General features: G+C 40.0%; 1 protein-coding gene across 5 annotated transcripts in view; it reads left to right on the top strand.

Annotated features, from left to right (window-relative positions):
* slc8a3 (solute carrier family 8 member 3) overlaps positions 1–18,291 on the top strand; it is a 114,859-nt gene that overhangs the window by 59,544 nt on the left and 37,024 nt on the right. For 4 of the 5 annotated variants that reach the window (XR_005445600.1, XM_038728706.1, XM_038728708.1 and 1 more), the window contains exon 3: positions 16,501–16,607. The exons of the other annotated variant lie outside the window; for it this stretch is intronic. Coding sequence is in view for 3 of the 4 variants with exons in the window: in XM_038728706.1 (XP_038584634.1) it covers positions 16,501–16,607 (107 nt within the window). In the remaining variant the exon portion in view is untranslated. The remainder of the gene's footprint in view (positions 1–16,500; positions 16,608–18,291) is intronic. 5 annotated transcript variants of the gene reach the window in all.

Below are 18,291 nucleotides of genomic sequence, written 5' to 3'. Positions count from 1 at the left end.
CTGCAATATGAGGTGGGCTGACTTCGGTTGTGGGACTGGTATGATAGTCTGGTTTGTTTTTTGTGAATGTTGAAAAAAACTGTGTATTCTGTTCACAGATACCTGTTGAAGATTATACCTTATGGTATTGCTTATAAAGTTGGCATTTATGAAGTGTCAGATGTTCTTTTTCTTGATAAAAATGTGGGAAAGAATTTAACTTTTTTATGTAAAATATCATACAGTAATCTGATATTACAAAAACAGTTTTGCACCCTTAAAATGTGATCTTTCTGAACGGGAGACTCTCAATAGACCTGCACAGCAAAGGTCATGTGATATAGAGGCAGCTGAAGGGAATGCCAGGCTACTTTTTGTAATTGTTTTCCTTTGGGGCAATTGCGCCCGTCAAAATTGTATCCACATAAAGTGCTTCTTTATGGCTCAGACTCAGACTGTTACAGGACAACATCATGGAAAGGATCCCTATGAGTAACACCCCTTGTTTTTAACCAGAAACAGAAGTCTTGCTCAAGGACAATTCTTGCTATGAAATCTCGTGAGAGTTGTTACAGGAAGACGCATGTGGAAATGTGGGTCAGACTTGAAGAGAGGAGTTTGTTGTTAGTGTTACTCCAACACAACAAACTCTGTAGGGATCCTTTCCATGATGTTGTTAGACATGGTATAAAAATCTGAGTCTGTCAGTGGCAAAAAGTAGCACGTTTTGTGGATGTAATTTTGAAGCCATCTACTGCACAGATTCCAAAACTTTTTGTACCTAATAGTCATTTCGACACCAAGATATGTGAAAATAGGGCCCATTTTTAAAAAACAACCCCTTAACTCATGTCCAAACATTTTCTAAGCCACTAAACTTCACATTAAACTGAACTGGAGTTTCTAAAGATATCAAATATGCCAGCTTTATAAACTGGTACATAGGGCAAATGTGTCTAAAATAATGCAAAAGATATAAATGTCCGTTAAACGAAATGATTACCCTTTAAAACACAACATTAAAGAATAATGTTAAGAGTGATAGTGTTACCCACACACACTATCACACTGGAAATGTAAAGATGGGGTTAAACTAAACTACCTCCAGTGTTTCAGGAATTAATCCAACAGGGCTTTCTCCCTCAGCTTCTAACACACACATTAGGTTGAGCCTTCAGACTACATGCAGTGTTTTAATCATCCAGAGGACAGAAATGAAACTGCTCTCATAAGCTGGTCAGTGAAAATTCATTGGCAAGCTGTGTGATGTTTATAGCTGTTCTATGCAGCTCAAAGGCCATGCTTCACAGTCATTTCTGTATCATTAGCAATTTACCAAGGGACCCATTCTAACATCAGAACACACTACATTGGTTGCCGGCCCTAAGGTTGCGAAACTGTGATGTACCGTAGGGAACTGCACTGTAAAACCTAACTATAGGCGTGATATGTATGTGTACTGTGGAGTGTGTTCAGAAGCATTGTGTATAAAGGACCCCAGGCTGTAAATGTTGTTGTGTCAGTGTGTGTTAATGTGTGTGGCAGTATTATATGTGTAGCCATTAAATGTCAGAGAGGTTGAGGTCTCTGGGTGACACACACTGACACACACTGACACACACACACACACACACACAGTCTCAAAGCCCCCTCCAGAGTAAATCCATGTCCGTGACTATTTTTAGAACTGTATGCCTCTTTCTTATGCCATTCACTTCTCAATCAGTGATACCTTTCTGTCTCTGCTGAAAATCAAATGCACCCCCACTGTCAACCAATAACACTCGAACATATACACATAATTGACTTGTAAGTCTATACAATTCTTGTAATGATCCTCAATGATGTAATGCTTTTCCTAGCACTAGTTCTGAACCCTTTTTGCCTGTGACCACTTAATCGCCAAAGGGTGTGTGTCTATGAGTTACAAGCAGTTCAATTGAAAAATGATTTTCTTTTCTCAGATTGTTTTATTTGAGTTGTTTTCATGCAGGCCCGCAGACATAAAACTATCAACTATTTCATAAGAAGAAAAACAAGTTTAGATAAATGTCTGAAAAATAAACAAAATTTTATATAGTAAAATTAAGTTTTTTTATTATTATTATTTTCAACTGCTGTAATCATATTGTGATTCATTCATATTCATGTCAAACAGTAAAATTTTTACCATTCACCTTTGTCTTTCTTTGGGTAGCCTGAGGGTTTGTTTAAACACTGTATGATCTCCTGACTACTCATGCCCAGTTCTGATGTTGCCACAGTCCCATATCTCATCAATTATTGCAAATGTAAATGATGGGCAAAACTGAATATAACACTGTATATGAGAGACATGCAACAAAAGGTCAATGGCTGAACACGTGCTCAGGATGTTGCCACCATGGCACCCCACAAAGTTGTTATATATAAATATAAAATTAATATATAAAAACACAGGATTTTGCAACAGCAATCATTCGTCATCTTGCAGCTGTGGCTTAGGGGCTAATCAAAAAGTTGGTGGTTCAACCAGCCTGCATGTTAAGGCAATGTCCTTGGGCAAGAAACTGAACCCCAAATTGCTCTTGATGACTGTTCCATGAGTGTGAATGAATGATTAGTTTCTGATAAGCATTTGGCACCTTGCATGGTAGCCTCCGCCATCAGTGTAGGAATGTGTGTGACTGGGGTGAATGTGACACTATTTACTTGACCACTACGAGGTAAACAGCAGTTACTGAGCAGCATTACTAAGTGAATTTTGCACATATTTAAGAGGCTAAAGCATTGCATTGTCAGATGATGTTGCACCGCCTTGAGCCAGGTTCAAGTTATTTTGCTGAATGAGCTTCTGTATCAAGACACTTGCTGTTTCCTTAGTGCACTCAATAAAAAAATGCGGAGGTTGCGGTGGAGTAGCAGTGCAAATGTTGGTTTGAAGATGGCCTCACGCCATTATCTTAACCCTATACTAAGTCTTATGTCATATTCACATCTTATGGGATGGATGATAGAGATGTGAAAGATTTCGTAGTTTACAACTTGCGAGTGTTTACATTGTCAAACAACTTAAGAGTCAAGACAGTTAGAGGGTTTAAAACATGATGTGTTGACAATATGTGATATCCATCAAATTTAGGTCTAATTGCTTTAAACAATGGACTTTGGCTGATGTGAGGATATATTAGAACTTTCATATGTGCTATTTACAAGTAAGTAAAGAACTGCTAATTAATGACGCTCTGAAATGACATGGACAAGTACCAGCCCAAATATCCTCTGCCTAAAAACTGTTTAAAACGTCCTCACTCTCAAGGCCTAAAACTTAAATGGTCATGCCAACGATATACAGTATACCCCAAATCCTTCCCCACATCTGCTCCTTCCACTGTAAATGTAAAGTGGTGACATCCACAAGACTGAATGCACAGAAACATTTGCATCAACTCACGTACTTACACTCATGAATGTGCTTTCTGTCGCTTGATTAGAGATTCACTGAGGCGTGACACTGTGTTTTTTTCATTTTCCTACTTCGTTCCTGTCTGCAAATGCAGAGATAATAGAAGCATGTATAATAACACAAATGTGCGGAGCAGAAAAAGCACTGCCTAATGCGCGAAACATGTGCTGTGAGTTGGACTGCAGCCGTCCCATGGAGAGCAAACAAGCCACAGAGAGGCAAACAATACAGACAAGTAGTGATGGGACAGTAAGTACTAATTCAGACAAAATATGTACTGAATATAGTTTTTTATAATTATAGAGAAGTTAACATGATGGTCCAGGTTTAGGATTCATTGTTTTGGGTTTTATTTGAAAAAATCCAGGAATGTATCCATTTTTATTGATTATTAAAAAACCATGTTAAACAAAAAAACAGAATAAAGAAAGAAGCACATCATAGTTCATCTGTGCATCCTCATGAAATAGCTGGTGCTGATAGCTTTGTGAGATAGGGACTACTCACTACTTAGCTGACCTGCTCCGTGTCCTCCCTGGAGAGGAGGTGAAAAGAGAATTTCTGCACAGGCATCAATTATGCAATCACATTTTGGCCCTCTGGACAGTATCATGACCTTTACGTTTGCTTCAGAAACTCTGATTTGTGCAATGGAGGTCAAATATCTTGGTACAGTAATGTTTTATAGACAGTTATGGTCAATTTCAATGAAAGATTGCGAGGCAGAATAAAGATTGAGACGACACGTTACCTTTTTATCCGGTCTGACAACTGTGATACTGACCACAACAGTGTGGAGAAGTGATTCTCAATCAAGCGGGATTGAGACTCAGTGGCCTGCAAATTTATTTATATTCTAGCCAAACACCACAGCAGCTCATTTAACTGATTACCACACCTTCAACCAGAAAAAAAGGAATTAATTAGTGAAATCAGCCACTGTACTATTCACTCGGTGGAGTCAAAGACTGCAGCCATGGTGTTACATGGTGTAGAGCATTTCTGTATCTTTACATAAAAAGTGTAGAAAGAATTAAATCCATGAAACTAGCTGGTAGGGCTTCAAGGCTAATGAATAATGAGAATATGTAAAATTTATTACTGTTCAAATAGAGCTTGTCAGACAGTGAAACATATAATAGATGGGGTATATATGATTTAGAGAAGGTTCTAGACTTTTAAGAAGTAGAAGTTTAATTTACTCAAAGAAGATAAAATTAAGTTCTGAAGATATAAAGTCTGAAAAGAGATATCCATAGTGCAACACTATGAATCCCAAAGTCTGTTTGAAATGTCTGCCTATATTTAAACGACTATCCTGCTTCCAGTGGAACTGTGAAAACCCTTTTCCTTTCCAACAAGGTCAGACAGCAACTCATAAGAATTAGTTCTCGACCCACTATAAACACACTATAAATCATCAACAGGGAGGTTCAAAACTTTTGAAGATATATTGAGCTTACTGGATCATTCTCGACCTTGATATTGTAGTTTGACAAAAAGAAATCTTAACGCAAGCTCCACTTAATAACCAGCAAAACCCTTGGTTACATTTACAGGACCTAGAGTCCTTGCAGAGCTTGACACCACGGGCAGCTTTTTATTTCTGGAACTTCCAACAGTTTGCCTTGTTTCTATACATGACAAAAAGGGTTATTTCTGTTTGCTTTATGATTTCAGGGCACTACATTTCTAAGCTTTACTGTTCCCTGATGTAAAGGGGAGCTTGTTGTGCTCCCAAGCGATTCATATATGATGGTGTTTGTCATTTGGATGCAGGCTGTTTGACTTGGCCAGCTCTGGCTCTCACAGACCCACGGCCGACACCCAGAATAGCCTATGTGCATTTCTTACCCTCAGCCGAGCCATCGCCTTCACCCCCACCAGGGTGCTGCTCCAGCTTTCATTCTGGAGGCCCGGCTGCATCCTCTATTACTTCCCTCTCTTCCTCCTCTCCCTCTCTTGTCACCCCCCTATCAGACGCTTCATCTCTGAGTGTTTTATTGCATTGTGTCCTTGTAGAGGAGGACCTTTGGGCTCGCTCCAGACATCCAAAAAAAATATAGCTCACTTTTTCCCCCCTCCTGCTCGCCTTGCTCTTGGCTCAGAAAATATGGAGCATGGCTGTCTGTTTTTCAATTGCTTTACTGTCCTCTCCCTTACCTTTGAGTGTCCTTTCCCTTTTTTCATCTCCTCCTTTTGTCTTTTTCTCCTTCAGCGCTGGCAGTCAGTATGTTTTTATGGAGACAGTGTTGCAAGGGTGCATGACAGTGAAACCGACCAACTCCACTCCCCCCCCCCATAGCCAGGCCTCTCTGTTTATATCAGTGACAGTGTCTTGCCTCTCCAGAAAGTACATTTTCTCAGCCATGTCCCCCATGTTTTTAGTATTCCTGGTTTCTAGGAGCTCTCTGTCTCTCTGTTTTCCATCCAACACTCTTACTCTGGCCTTCTTGTTTGCATTGTATTGGAAAATAATTGTTATTGTTTGATATAACCTACTTCTTTTCAGATGGGAGGTATTTGCTACAAAGCATGAGGTGATGAGTTTCTAGACTTGAGCCTAGGGAATCACACACAATAGTGGGCTAGGGCTGCAACTAATGATTGTTTTCATTATCGAATAATCTACTGATTATTTACTCAATTAATCGTGTTGTCTATAAAATGCCGGAACATAGAAAAAAAAATCTTAAATAGTAAATTATTTAAACTCTTAAAATGTTCTGAGGAATGTCATCTGGTGCATATTTGATCCAGAATATTCTATCCAGTCATGTTATGGATAATTGTAACAAAGATGTTAACGAAGATCATGCTGTCCACTTACTTGTTATAAAAGGTTTTGAAAAATCTAAATTAAATGTGCTCTGTGGAGTTTTCTTGTAAACAAACAAAGTTTATATTTACATGCAGTTTTCCTGCTCACCAAAACACATTCGTGTTCATCCTTCAGGTGTTGAATGCATTTCCTTCCTCATTAAACATTTGCAAAGCTGATTTGGAAAGCTGCATTGTCTACATACTTGGTAGGAGTCTTGTTCTTCCATGCCTTTAATTGTCGCATTGCATTGTAACCACCACCTGTTGATCAGTCAAGTCATGTGAAACCATTGGCAGGAATGTGTAGTGGGTCACCCAAGTACATTCATATCTTTGTGCGTGTGCATGAGAAACAGGGACCCACCCATGAACATTACAGTGGCCAAAAACTCCACAGGGAACCTTTAAATCTGCAATTCTTTAATTTCCATCATCAATTAATCTTTAAATTCTATTTAGATTTCTGAACTGTTTGATTTATATAAGGACATAAACTAGTGAAAATGTTGTTCAGTCTCCCATAGCCCAAAGTAGCATCTTCAAATTGTCCAAACCACTAAAAAGATTCAGCTTACAATAATAAAGCAGCAAATCCTCATATTTGAACAGCTAGAATGAAGTTAAATGAGAAATTACTTAAATGATTATTGGAATATCAACATTTTTTCTTGATTAATTCTCTGTCAATCAACTAATTGATTAATAACTAATCGTTACAATGCAACAAAAACAGCAAGTTAACTGGTTGTTGTGATCGCTATTTGACATGGTTTTTGCTGAATCCAAATCAGGGCACAAACTCATGACAGCAGGTGACATCTCTCTGAGAGAGCTTTCTCCTCTGCATGCCTTTGTTGTTCACTGTGTTATCCATCTTTGGGGTGAAAGATAGAGAGTTACATTTGCACCACAAAGGCGACATATAGCCTTTCTCTAGTGTTATGGGCATATTTGGACTATGGGTTTACTGGAGCACCAGTGTGTAATCTGACAGGACACAGGGGAGCGAGGTGCCACTGTGTGATCTCCTGGTCGTCCCTTCCTCTACCTGCATGAGCTGCTGAGGTTTATGTGTGTGCGTGCGTGGGTTTGTCAGAGCAGCGTGCAGATGAAGTAATAGACTGTGTGTCAGCAGACAGAGGTAAACCTGTTAGGACACTTTATTCCCTCCAGGGACAGTTTCATTGTGTTGTTTAGCTCGGTGCAGCTGAATGAATAGAAATGAACGGAAAAGGTTGAAGTTTTGCCGAAAGTGGTCGTGTGTCATGTGTCGCATTTAGAGAGGGTGCCGGGCTGGTGAAAGGGGTTTTGTATCCATGACAACAAGTAAGAGCGAGAGCAGCAAATGGGAGCGGGTTGGGTGTATTACATATTTGAGTCCTAGACCTGAGAATGTAAGAGATCCACGGGGCATGGGGGGTATCTTGTCACTGAGGGCACATTAGATCATGCTCCTCCTCTCTTAAATCCAACATTCACTGTAATCTGACCTTCTGCCCACTAGGTAAGCTAAATGAGAGATTTGCTGTTCCCACAGGCATGGCTCCATGTTGTGTAAGGCCACGAGGAAGAAGGTGAGAGGGCTTAGGAGGGACAGCTGCAGTCCTGCCTTGGAATTCAGATAATGTGACTCCTTATCCAGCTTCGTGACTACCCATGATTCCTCTTAGCAACAGTATTAATAAACCTGGCTGGGTCCTCGCTGTGAGCTCTCATCATGAGTTACATGTGCATCAGTTGCAGGAGCACGCACCTCATGGTGAGGCTTCACCTTTTCATCTGGGTTAGTGTATGTGCGTGTTTATGTGTGTATCTGCTGCTGTTATAACCCTGGTGAGACATCCACTGCCTGTGTCCTCTAACTGATATTGTAAAGTCATATATTTTATTGATCAGTCTGTTGCCATGACCCCTCACCCTTCCAGTTAAAGCTCTGTGTGTCCCTTGAGCTCATAGCGATTCAGGGGTCGATTGCTCAGGCTGAAGGCTGAACACACTACAAAGCCACGGACAGTAAATAATAGTGGATGAGGTGAATGTGACATCAACCACCGGTTTCTAACTGGATGTTTTGAAGCCAGCAGACTGTATTTATGGTCGCTTTTTTTGAGCCAAAACAGGCAGAATGAAGCCAAGATCAGAGACACAGTGGAGGGAGTGAATCCAGAGTGGTCCTCAATAAAGGGCTGCAACTAATTATTATTTTCAGGTAATATTCGCAATTTCCCTTGGGGACATCTTTAAATAACTTGTTTTGTCTGATCAACCAGCCCTTTATGCCTTTTGTGTCTTATGTAAAGCTGTTTGAATTGGCTTGTTGCTTTTCTGAGGTATCACATCTATATTGGACGATTCTGCACGTCATGATTTACACCAAGTGCTAATGTTCATTGCCAATGTTGGAAGCAGTGTTATGTAGCAAAATAAATGTAGCACATCCTGCTTTCATGCAGGACACCAGAGTTTGTTTCCCGTCAAAGACCTGCAATTAATGTTTGCCTTTTTTATTAACATTAACAATGATCTTTCCCCAACAGTGTTTTAGATGCCTATATCTAATCTTTACATAAGCCTATTTTATTTGCCAAAGCCACAATCTTTCATGAACCATAACCATACTGTAGTTGTCATGTGGAGATATTGTGGAAAGCAAGAATATTTAAAACATTGGCATTAGACATACTAAACAGGATGTTTCCGAATTGTCTGATACTGACGTTCTTATTTATTTAAGGTTTTGTTTGGTCAGTTAGCTTTCTAAACACACAGACTCACAGAAAGCTGCATATTTAAAAAGTTGGCTAAGAAGATTGAATCATTAGATTGTCTCAACACTAATCATTCAAAATCTATATTAACATAATTCTAGTTACTAAACAATGCAAATTTCAAAAAGTTACAAGAAATGTGCAGTGTAGCCCTAAATCAGCAGCGTGCCTTCACTTTGTGAAGCCATGAAGTGAATGCTTGTTAGTTAAATTAATGTTAATGTCACTAATGAATCAACAGCAACTCTATGTCTGTCTTCCATTTTTTATTATTTCTAAATCACTTCAAGACCTGTCTGTCTCCTGATCTGACTGGACAGTAGATACAAAATACAGGAAGAATTGTGTATTGATTCATTACTTCATACTCTAGGCACATTAACAGCTCACAAATCAATCTCTCTCTCTCTCAAAAAAACTGCTTCTTAAATTGCTTCTAATGTGATCGCACCCTTGCCAAAATGAGGGCTTGAATTTGGGTCCTCTGGATGAAAGATTGTCTCTTTCAGCACAAGACCATCCTGCTGCCTCAGTGTGACTGAACATAACAAGAGATGCTTATATCAGGTCTTGTATATGGGTAGATTTGTGATCATAGTGCATACATCTTCTGCTTTCTCTTTCTGGGTGTGAGTGTCCAAAATGGGACTCACACTATTATTCAAACAGCATCTGGCACTGCTGCACTAACTCTCATGCATTTGCCTTAAACAACCTGCAATCACAACTCTTGCATCTGGCCAGGAAATTTGCAAGTGGCAAAATGGAGAGGTTTGTTTGATTGCGTGACTCACTTTTGTTTGGTTTATGTAATATTGATGTCTGACATCAAGCAGCAAGTCGGTCGCCATTTCGATGGGGATTTTACTTCTTTGTTTAGAAAAGTTTTAGCTCTTTGTCAGGTGGTCAAGTATATTTTGATTTGTTTGCCTCACTGGATGAAAAGAAAGAGACATACACATGCAGAGTATGGAGATGAGGGTGAGGGGAAGAAGGGGCACACAGCCCTTGTGGGTGTGCAATATTAAATCTGATGTGAGATCATCACCAGATTGGCAAGAAATCATTGACAAATGTGTTTACTGTTTTTTTTTCTGTGATTGCTGGGGAAAGGCAATAATCAGGACTATAATGAGCGAGGCACATAATCCCTGCGCTTGGTGACAGAAACCAGGGCTGCTTAATTAAGGCACTGATTTCCCATGAGGCACTGGGGCCTTTTTTTCCACCTTGTCCTCTTCCCATCTTTATTGGCTTGACTTTATTTGGGATTTTGAGTGGAGGTGTTGTCATGATCAGTTTTTTGATGATTCTCACTATTGTTTAATGCTTTGTTTTTTTTGCTTTACTTTTTGCAAGATCTAAGTGATGTTCTCTGCAAAAAAATTTTAGGAACAGAACTGTTCGTAATCCTGCCACCATCAGGGCCTCCATACTTCAGTGAAGTGAAAGTAATGCGTGCTGTTTAAAAACCATGCTTCAGTCCCTCCACACGTGCTTTAGCAGTAGTTAAATGCAGTCTTGCGTGAGGGTGAAAAGCAACTGAAAAGCACTCAGTAGATTAATGAAAGAGACAGAGCCAGAGGAAACTCAAGAGAATTTGGAACAGTTGTGCTTAGTTCAAACCAGAAAGCCCAGGGCCTGGGTCGGTGGCAGCAGGTGTTTTCAACAGAGGACCAGGAAGAGAATAAAGAAAGGTCATATTTAATTGCAGCACTTTTAGCTGCTGCTCCTGCTCTAACCTGGAGTACAGAAGTCTTCCTAGTTTTTGTGAAAATCTTCACAAAAAGGAGAGGCTTTGCAGAATAAAAGCTGAGCGATTTTAGGGTTAGGCTGCACCAACAGAGAAGACAAAAGTAGAAGTGGAGATTGGATATCACACATATCACATATCACTGCTGATGTGTTACTCCACCACAGTGGTTTCACGCTTCTAGCAGTTACACAGTATTATTTAATGTTTGTGGAATGAAGCCAGAGAGGAGACCAAAACAGTAAATTTGCTGTCGAAGAAGATGCATTGGAAAATGGAGAGGAGGTGGGCAGCAACAGCAAATTTCAGCCGCAGTGTGGTTTTTGGCCACAGAACAGAGGGAGAAAGAGACACTCTCCATCTCTCTCTCGCTCCCTGTACCACCTCCATGTTTAAGTCTCACTCTCTTCACTCCACTCCATCTGCTCTGGATTTGGGAAAGGCAGAGGCCGCTGGCTGCAGGCAGCCCAGTGTAGCAGAGGTGTGAACCCTCTAATCGCCTGTCATTACCCGGTGGCACTTACCACACTAATAATCAAGGGTGCCACATCTAGCATGTAAGTATCAATAAATAATTGTCACGCTAATTTTGACACATTAGTGTAATTCAATTTGACAAATTGAAATACTGGTGAGAAGATAGACATCATTTTGACCTCACTGTATTTACTTTTTACTCTCCTGCAGATTGGATTTTGTGGTATTTTTCTGTAGCCTTTTTACAGCACAAAGAGAGATTGCTTCATGCGACAGAAGAGTGTAGTTTCAAAGTTATATTAGATTACTGTTTTAATTTTCGTATTCGAGTTTTACTGGCTCACATTAATTTTACCCCTCAAAGCAAATACATTTACCAGAGAGGAAGAGCTGAGAATGAATGCAACATCTTCTCTGCACCAAGAATTAACAATTAAGAAGAAGATGAAGATACAAGATACTTTAATGGAAATCATGGCCTTGGTTCTCAAAAAATGCTACACATAGCATCTATAAAGGAACAGTTTGACATTTTGGAAAATACAAAATATATAAGATGATATGATTAATACCACTCTCATGTCTGAGCTTTAAGTATGGAAGATGGAGGCAGGAGATAATTTGGCTAGCATTGCTTAGCATAAAGTTAGCCTGGCTCTGTCCAAAGTTAAATTAAGTTACAGCAGGAAAATCTCCATTAGACCACATTGGTTTTTTACAGTTGTGTTTGTGTATATGTTAAATAAACTATATACAACATGTACAACATTAATGAGCTATAGAGGTGCTGGTAAGCATATTTTTAACTTTGAGCAGACCCTAGCTAACTGTTTCCTCCTGCTTCTAGTCTTTATGCTAAGCTAGGCTAATTGCCTCCTGACTTTCAATAAAAAATCAAAAAAACTTTTCTCCCACGTACTGTAGTGACTGTGTCTTTGATCTTAAGGAATGCCCTTAAATGATACCAATTTAGCTAAAACACTAGATTAACAAGCACCTGCTCTGGCTCTCTTTATCCCAGAGTGATGCCTTTTATTCAGGTTTCAGGCTTTTGAAAGCAGGCACAACACTTAAAAAAAAACAAAAGAATGTATGAAGACAATGTTAGTAAAAACAGTGGGGTGGAGAATTGTGGATGGATATGGATATGGTATGGATATACCAATGAGTCAGTGTGAGTGTATATGAGGACGCACTCCATCTGAGGCGCACTGTCGCACCCTCTGTGTCTTTTCTGACAACACACCACAGTGAAACCATTCATATTACGCCACCATCCACTGCACCGGCAGCAGGACAATCCCTGTAAACACTGCACTGTGATTTGTGTTTGTGTGCACAGCAGGTGTTTGATTGTATCCCTATCTCTCTCTCTCTACACACACACATACACACACACACACACACACACACACACACACACACACACACACACACACTCGCTGGCTTTTACTAGCTTCCATAGTGGCTGATGCCAGATGTTGGGATAGATAGATGAATTATTGATGATCGTCATAGACAAATGTTGCTTAATGTTCCCCACGTACTTCTCCATGTGTGTGACAATGTTTGAGAGTGTGTCTGATTACGGGTGGTCTGTGAGCGGTTACGTTCATGTTGTGCATGAAAGTATAAGCTATCTATTTGTGTATGAACAGTATTTTTTGTAAGTTGCGTGTGCGCCAGAGGTGGCATTATTGTCCCGTGTGAATCAGAAAAAGGGATTGATTGATTGAGATGGGTGTATTAACAAATACAGTACATAACCTGTGATTGTGTGTGTATGAGGATGTGGTGGAATTTCTGTCGACCATCTTTTGACCACAGAAACAAAATCTTGATGACTGATTTCTTTTCTTCCTTTCTGAGTTGAAAACTATTGCAGTGCCTTCCTTTTCTTTATGAATGAGATGCTAGATAAGGCTGCATTCCTGTCATGTTGGAATATTCACTACAGTGACATGAGGGTTCAAAGCTACAACTTGGATGTGTTTTCGTACACTAATCAGATAACAGGAGTAATGTATTCTCTAGACTTCAGTATTTTCATTCTTAACACGTGTACTCAGATGTACAGCAAATCAAACCTAATAAGCACTTGTGTCATGTCGTTGTTTTCCTATCTTTTTTCCCCCCTGTGAGTATCTCATACAATTATAGAAACACTGTCATTTCCACAGCAGTTCCATTAGCTAGCTGTATATCACGAGGACTAATTACAGGTAACTCAAGAAAATCACCGAAGTGTAAATTTTGGTGACAAGTTAATTTATGTTGTCAAGCTCCAGAGAACTATCACACAAAAGGGCAGTATGTTGGTAAACTGTGCAGGTTTTCAAATAATTCCATGATGGTAACATGCTTGTTGATTATTACATGACTGATTTTTATTGACTTCCATATGTCCCTTGTCACATTAGGGCTGCATGACCAAACTGTGGCAAAGATTCAGATCTAATTCAGCTTTGATGGAGTCAGATTTGCCTCAAGATATTGTTACTGTTAAGTTAGTTTGCAACCCCAAAAACTTTGTGTGTCAACTAGTTTGTGCAAATTTAATTTTGGTTTATTCAACAATATGACAACCAAAGGACAATATCAGTTGACACGATAAAGGCCGTAAAATAGGATCTGCTTTATTACTCAATCTTGGGGCCTTGTCTTAAAGCTGCTCTAATCAATATTTTTATATTAGCAATGGATGAAATGATGATGATGAATAATGTGAAAAGGATCACTTGTAGTGACAAATCCATAGAAAGTTATCAATAGACTCTGCAGTTCTCCTCAGCTATACGTAGCTTTTTAGCATCTTTAGCTAATTGTTTTGGTTTTATGGCCAACAACTTTGCAATTTCGATTCACTCTCTTGCTCTCATCAGCGTCAGCATTTCCAGATGCAGGAGGTAGCTTCGTTCAGCAAAAAGCTTTGATAAACCCACCAAACAGCAGACAGACAAAGTTAGCGACTAGCTGCTAAACATGGTGGAACATTTAGCAGCGAAAGAGTTAGTTGAAAAAATGAACAGAGCCAAAAGGAGAGTGAATATTGCACTTACATTTGCCACATGTATACAAACACGACCCCAAATAAATGAAAACAAAATATCAGTTATTGCAGGTTTAAAGAGTGTGTGTGACAAAATGTAATTCTATTATAAGTTTTGTGATTATTTGTGCATATTTCTATGTGTTCTATGTGTTTAACTTAATCAAATTACCAGAAACAAAATGTGGGGCAAGGTATCATTCTAGCATTGAAAAACTGTACACATTGCACAGAAAGCGGAAGGAACAAGGGTGTTAATAAAGGCTCAGCACCTAATTTTTTCCCCAAGGCCCCCTAGCAGGTTAATCAACCTTGTAGTTAAGTGTATGGCTGTTTTTTGCATGTGTTCGTGGTGGTTCAGTGAATTGTGTGAGGCTACATATGTGGCTTCTCTGTGCATACATGCATGTCAAGCAAGAGCCAGGTGGTGTGTGTTTTTCCCAGATCCCACTTCACTCCCACTCCATTAGACTCTAGTGGTTCCTCTTCTCATTCCTGATGAAAAGCGAGGCATGTTTCCGGGCGAGGCAGCAGCACTGCAGACATCTCAACTAGCAATCTGAGGAAAGCCCTGCCGGTGGGATATGAAGAGAAAGAGAGATGGATTGTTCTGTTGTGTGTAGTGTGCTAACAGGATCTTAGATAGTACTCTCCCCCCTTCGGCGAGCAGGATTCACATCCAAAACTACATATACACCGGCCAGAGAAAGGGATTTAGCCATGCATTATAGCAGCAATAGAAATACATTTTAATTCCTCTAGAGATGTTTAGATTAATAGTTTTATATATGTGGTGTGTGCAGTGTGAGTGTGTATGTGTATAAAAATCTGTGCTTGAGTTTGTGTGGGTGTATGAGAGACAGAGTTTGTGCTTTACCGTGTGTGTGTGTGTGTGTGTGTGTGTGTGTGGGAAAGTGTGTGCCAGTGCTTTGACTGACAAAAGCCACGCTATATGTCACAGTGCTGCAAGCACATCAGCGGAATGTCAGGGAAAGAGCTGCTTTTTGACTTGATACATGAGCAGCTATCCATAATGAATGCTGCCGTGCCACTTATCTTATTAGCTGAACTCCTTTTTCCCCCATTCTCCCTGTAAATAACATGCATAACATCGGATGGAGAGGAAAAGCGTCTTCCCATGAGATGTCAGAACCAAAATAAAGTATGTCATTCCTATTTCAGGGCTAGCTGCGCCACCGTCAACTATTGTTGACTTGTCTGCTGGATGATGGGAATGCTTTCGGAGGCCTAAGAGAGCAGATGCAGTGAGTGTCATGACTTGACTTGAGCATTGTGGGTTTGTTGTCGTTTACATGAGACCAATTGAATTCAACAAAGCTACTCCTTGAGGATTTCCTGCTGTGATATGGTGAAGCACCGAGACATCTGGGTACCTACTGACCACTTAACTGCCTGCACTCGTCAATAACTCTTTAAAAAGATCAATTAGGGCGATCAGTGCTGAGAACGCCGCTGGGGCTGAGGTGCCATATTGAGCTGTTTCTGTGAGATGATGTCACATGCAGCTCTTTTCCAGAGAAACAGCCTCACCCCTCCAGACATTCGATTTTATTAAAGGGGTGTTCTCCTCAAACCGGAGCAATAAACTCAGCAATAAGCTGCTTCTGTCTTATCTGCCTCAACTGTGCCACGAGAGGCGGGGGGGGGGGGCAGTCCTCGCAGTGTCCAGCCAGCCGTCTCATTGAAAGTGTTCTGACTGAAACATCGAGCCATAAAAATCGATTTAGATAGCGACACTTTCTTTCATTTATCGTTCACTCACCTTTTTGCCCTTGTGAAATGTCCGTTTACACATTTTACAACCTGATTGATTACGTGCTGCTGTTTTCAGTTCATTGTGTTCTTTTATCCTTCCTCCTGTGGAGTGCTTTTGCCCTGTGTTCCACTTGTATCAGATGCCATGATAAATGCGGTTGTCATGACACCCGTGGCAGCCAATGAGCTCACTGGAGCCTGTGAGTGTGTCGATTCCAGCCGGTGACAGACAGGCCGATCCACGGCAAGCTGACCTTTCACCTCCTAACCTTTCTTCCATGCTGATTATTAATCCTACTTACAGTGCACTTCCTGTGTCCTTCCATCACAAATTAACCTTTCTCTTCTTCTCTCTCCCTCATCCCCCTCTCTGTCCCTTACCTTTCACGCCCCTTCCTTATTTCCTCCCCTGTTATTCTCCCTTTTGCAGCAAAGTTATTCACGTGAAAATTATTGACGATGAGGAGTATGAGAAAAACAAGAACTTCTTCCTGGAGCTGGCCGAGCCTCGCATGGTAGACATGAGTCTGCAGAAAGGTGCAGTACTAAACCTATTTCTTTCTCTTTTATCACTTTCTCTGTCTCTCGCTCTCACACATTGTCAGTGTCTTTTCTCTAACTGTTAGTAGCCTCAGACACTCTGTGTCTATCCCCAGGCCTCTTTCTCTCTTCTTTTCCCACTTCCTTCACCTGAACTCTCTGTATCTGTTCCATGGCACTGGTGCCTATTCACCCCCTGCCTCCCTCTACTTTTACACTTCCGTGCACCCAAGCGTTCATATTACACCTTGATCTCCTGTAAAATCAAACCAAAAACACTCCCCATCATAATGACAGTCTCCCAAGACGACGTCGTCATCTGAATGAAAAGAGAACAAGGAGTCTAGGCGCGGCTATGATTTACCATCGCCACGGAGCAAGTAGCCATTATTATGTAAAGACACGTTTTACCTAAATGCAGTCTAGTGGCTATTTTTAAATAAATGCGCCTTCTTGGGTGAAAATCCAAGCAAATTGCTGAGATTATTGATTTCTTTTTCGCTATGAAACTGTATAACTGTTTGAATTTGATAGTTTGTATGAAAGTCCAACTCCTTCAGCCTAAACAAGCTCCTTTTCTGATAGTATCTTTTTATTTTTCTTAATTTTTTTCCCCCCACAAATACTATAGGTCTTTATTGAAGGAGTAGATATATTGTAACAGTAGCTAACAGAATTGTCATTGTTTCACTTGATTGATTTGTTTCTGCAAATACAGGCCAGTTTGTGTCAGATGCTGAAGATGAAATTAAGGTACACAATAGTGGACTGGTTCTTTTATAGAAAGGGAGTCCAACATATTTGGTATCGTTTTAAGTTTGACGGTTTGTCTTTAATACAAAATAATCATTTTCATGTGATTCTAAAGTTGATCACACGAGAAAGCAAATTCAAAACATTCATGACCAGATGTTTTGAGTAATTTGTTTCTCTGTATATTATGAAAAGAGCCTAGCGCATGTAAGATTAGTCATTAAATGCTGTGTGCTGGTTTATCTAGTGTTATTGTTTCTGTTTGTTGTATGTTGGAGGGCCACAGTGGGAATAAGGCATTGGGCTTTATTGTTTTTCTATCCACAATATATTTAACTACTGCAGAGCAGAGAGGTACAGTGCATTTTTAAGCAATCAAATAAAATATATGAATAAGCAATGAGCTATTCTGAAATTTCCTGCATACACACTTGCTGATTAGACCTGACCCTGAAGCACATTTTGTCTTGTAAATGTAGTGTTTATTCCTTTTTTCTTTTCTTTTTTTCTTTTTTTATTCTGATAGTATCTTGCGTGCAGCCCATATTGAGGTCATATATTCTTTGGCAGGGGCCATCTTACTCACTGCAAGATTGTATTTCTCTGCACAACAAGCTTGTGTTTTTTACAGAAAGGTGAATATAAAAATAAGTAGGACGTAGCAGAATTCAAATCAGAAAAAGTTTTCATCATACGTTTTTTTTTCTTGTTTCCAGCTTGGCATTGGTAATGTCTGCTGAAAGAAGCCGACAGGCATTATCTTAAGATCCGCGCACCGTTATCTAATGCAGTGTTATCTAACCATGCTCAAGGCCAAGGGACGGGAGAGGCTCACAAGCTGGTGCAGAGGGTGCAGAATCTAACACTTCGCCGTTGCCTCTAAAAACTACAGCTCATTATGTTTACGTTATTGGGTCTGGCAGCGTAG

This window comes from Micropterus salmoides, unplaced genomic scaffold (assembly GCF_014851395.1).
Source record: "Micropterus salmoides isolate LMB-PRFRI ecotype aquatic unplaced genomic scaffold, ASM1485139v1 Ms_hic_scaffold_19, whole genome shotgun sequence".
Lineage (NCBI taxonomy): Eukaryota > Metazoa > Chordata > Actinopteri > Centrarchiformes > Centrarchidae > Micropterus > Micropterus salmoides.
This window is presented reverse-complemented; position numbering and strand designations above follow the sequence as displayed.